Here is a 3,309-nt window from a genome sequence, read left to right on the forward strand (position 1 = left end):
GGTTTAGAAAAGTTAACCTTATTTAAGAATTTATTGTTTGAGGGAGAATATTTTTTATTAGATGGTTAAGACTTTTATATATTTATATTTTAGTTCTCGCATTTATATATATAATACAATAAATCAGTTTAATAAAGAATATTAATTAGGAAAAGAAAAACTTATCATATGTTTTTTTTTATCTTAGAAATTATATTCATTCTCCCTCTTTATATCAACAAAACACAAATATATAAGCAGTAATATGTTAAGAAAATGAAAAATAATTCGCTTAAACAGTCTAAATTTATTTTATTTAGTATTTATTTATATATAATATATTAAATAAAATTAAAAATAATAAATTTTAACAATTTTTTATCAATATATTTTTTTATGAAAACATTTTTAATATATAAAATTTTTAACCATCTATCTCATGGAAATTTAATTTACATAAGCTCATCATTACTCAAGATATGGATAATGAAAATTTGTGTATCTATACTATACGTTAGCACCAAAGATGACGGTGACAAAACTGTTTGATTCCTTAGATGGTAGTTTTGGTTGGTTTCATTCACGAATGTTGAAAACAAATATAAGAGGTTGATTTTATTACTATATGTTGTGTGCAAGTAGAAAGTTTGAGAGATAAAAGGTTTGTGGTTTAAGAAGAAAATGAGATATTTGGCAGGTTTGATTGTTATAAGCATGGATCCCAATTAGCAAGATGGGTCTAAATTAAAGAGGAGTTGGAGTTGTGTGTATGTCATTACCCTAATTGTGCAGACATGTGTGACACTGATAGCCCAATTTTGGTTGGGATAGAATGAGAGCAGGAGAGAAGAAGGGAAAGCGGCAAAGATTCAGGTAGTGAAAGTGAAACTGCGAAAGCCACCACCAATTAGAGTAAGAAAAGGGCAATACACACATTCAATGAATATAATAATAAGGCTATACATACAATGGTTGGGAAGTTAGTTTGAGTTGATATGTAACTTAGTAACTAGTATTTGTTATGGTAACAAATTAACAATAGAAATAGAATAGGGCGCCCGTTAGTTAGTTGTTAAAGTTGGAAAGAAGGAGAAGGAGAAGGAGAAGAGGAAAACGAAGAAGCCAAAGTAGCTGAGCGTGTACATGAGCTCAAAAGCTGCAGCCAAGTCACTGTTGAGATAAACAAAACAAAAGAAAAGAAACGAAACCAAGACCCAAAATAACAAAGTAGTGATAACTTTCTCTCTCTTCTCACTCATGAGTCATGACCCCATCTGTCTTGTTATGTCTCTCTCTCATTCTCATTCGGATGGCGTGTCTTTATGATACATACTGCATAGCATACTACAACTCTATTTCATAATCATCACTTACTCAAATATATATAATAAACAAAGAATCTCATATATATTATATTAGAATCCATCTTGAAACCGATTGATCGCTGAAGGAGGATCCAAACGATGATGAGGCTGTGATCCCGATGTTGATGATGATCTTCCCCAATTCAACGACCCTTCCTGCTCCCTCTCCTTCCCTGTTTGTCCCACCACCGGTGCACCTATGCACGTGTAACTGCCTCCTCCTGCTCCTGCTGATGACTCTGCCGCACCGCCATAGTTGGTGCTGAGGACATGGCCCACGTAGTAATCGTGAGGAGGAGGAGCGAAGGAGACCGGCGGTGGCATGGATGGTGAAGCGTATAGATAGGGCTGATGATGAGATGCTGAAGCGGTTGATGACGTGGATGACGCAGAGAAGTATCTTGGGAATCTGAGAGCTGCGGCTGTTGGGTCTTGACAGCATCTGAATTCAAAAGATGAATTAAGGAGAGGAAGAAGGAAATAATGGAAATGACAAACATACCCTAAGTGAGGTGGAGGTTGATGAGCAGCAAACACCAGCTGACGGGCATGATTCAGCGTCTCTGTTTCCCTCTCTGATGAAAATCAAATAATCTAAATAAATAAAAACAAAAAAGAAAAAGAAGCAAAAAAGAAGCAAATAGCAGCTAGCAGGGTCCTCTCTCTTTAACAATCTATCAATCTGTGTCCCCCGTATATAATAATATAAAGAAAAAAGAGATAGAGTAGAGAGTAGCCTTGGCGGTGGCGGTTCATGTGTCCCCCAAGAGCCTGGGACTTGCAGAACTTGAGGGAACAAAATCTACACTCATACACCTTCCCACACTCCTCTTTTCCATCCTTACCGCCGCCGCTTTTCTTTTTCCTGCAACCTGCACCCAATTAAACCAACTTCCACATATATTTCTTTATGTTTCACCTACCTAGCTAGTATAACAAAAATAATACTAGGACAAGTATTTACCGGGAGAGAAGGTGTCTTGGAGGAGTTGTTTGCCATGATCTCTATTGTAGTCATCAGGCAAATTGTTAAGGTCTAATGGATTTCCTTCTGGTCTCCTGTGAAGGAAACAAGTCATCACATGAATAGAAGAAAGAACCAGAGATAGAGGAGAAAGACCTACATGGTACCGACACGCAGAGTGAGACAGAAAATATATATAAATATGAGGGGCAAGCCAGCCAGCACTCCTCTTTTCTTTCTTTCTTTCAGATGAAGGCAAGATAGAACTAAAAGCTTTTTATAAAATTTGTGAGAGTGAGACACACTTTCAGTTTGGAACTGCGATATAGAGGCTAGTTGAGTGATGGTAGAAGATAAAGAGCTTTGAAAGTTCTCTATCAGTTCCTCTGCCACGCCACACACACAATTGAATGAACAATGGGACAGTGGGTCTCGTGACTTTAAAAAGAGAGTGTGAGAGAGTGGGTGAGTGTGGGAATTGAAGGCTCGCTTAATCACAAGTTTGGTCTAGTAGTTTCGTTGGAAACTTAGGGAAGTAAGCCCAACGAATTATATATATTGATATTAATTATATAGTTTCTTTTGCCCTAGAGCTGAGGTTGATATTGGCAACAAAGGGTGGCAAAGAGATGGTGCAGTACACATGTTTGAGCATTAAAGTTTGCCCTAAGAATGAAAGAAGGCATTTATATAGCAGAAAGAGGCATAAGGGTACGTGAACAATTTGCTAAAAGGAGGGGGGCATGTTTAAGAAACAGGTAATGTATGGTCCACATACAATAGCTCACTGCCTCCTTTCTGGGGTTAAATTCTACCCAGGGGACTTAGACTTGCTTCAACGAACGGTTGCTATCAGTATCTATCATTAGGGTTTTGAGATAGACTCAACCCCACATCTATTGTTTTATTCTTTGAAACTTATGCTATATCTCTTAGATCACATATACATAGTCCTTTTCACTGCTCCTCTCTATGTATATGCATACACATCCTAGCTAGTGC

At 37.1% G+C, this 3,309-nt stretch overlaps 1 protein-coding gene across 2 annotated transcripts; it reads right to left on the reverse strand.

Moving 5' to 3' along the window:
* Positions 1 to 1,097: 1,097 nt before the first annotated feature.
* Positions 1,098 to 2,976, reverse strand: LOC112802675 (zinc finger protein JAGGED-like). Of its 2 annotated transcripts, XM_025845994.3 has the most exons (5): positions 2,468 to 2,976; positions 2,308 to 2,402; positions 2,081 to 2,215; positions 1,846 to 1,918; positions 1,098 to 1,785 (listed from the first exon to the last, which is right to left on the reverse strand). In XM_025845994.3, coding segments are annotated over exons 1-5 (696 nt in total). In that variant the 5' UTR covers positions 2,470 to 2,976; the 3' UTR covers positions 1,098 to 1,394. The 2 variants fall into 2 exon arrangements, with proteins under 2 accessions (XP_025701779.1, XP_025701778.1); XM_025845993.3 differs by having other exon boundaries at positions 1,098 to 1,918.
* Between the last annotated feature and the right edge of the window lie 333 nt (positions 2,977 to 3,309).

Source organism: Arachis hypogaea, chromosome 5 (assembly GCF_003086295.3).
Source record: "Arachis hypogaea cultivar Tifrunner chromosome 5, arahy.Tifrunner.gnm2.J5K5, whole genome shotgun sequence".
NCBI lineage: Eukaryota > Viridiplantae > Streptophyta > Magnoliopsida > Fabales > Fabaceae > Arachis > Arachis hypogaea.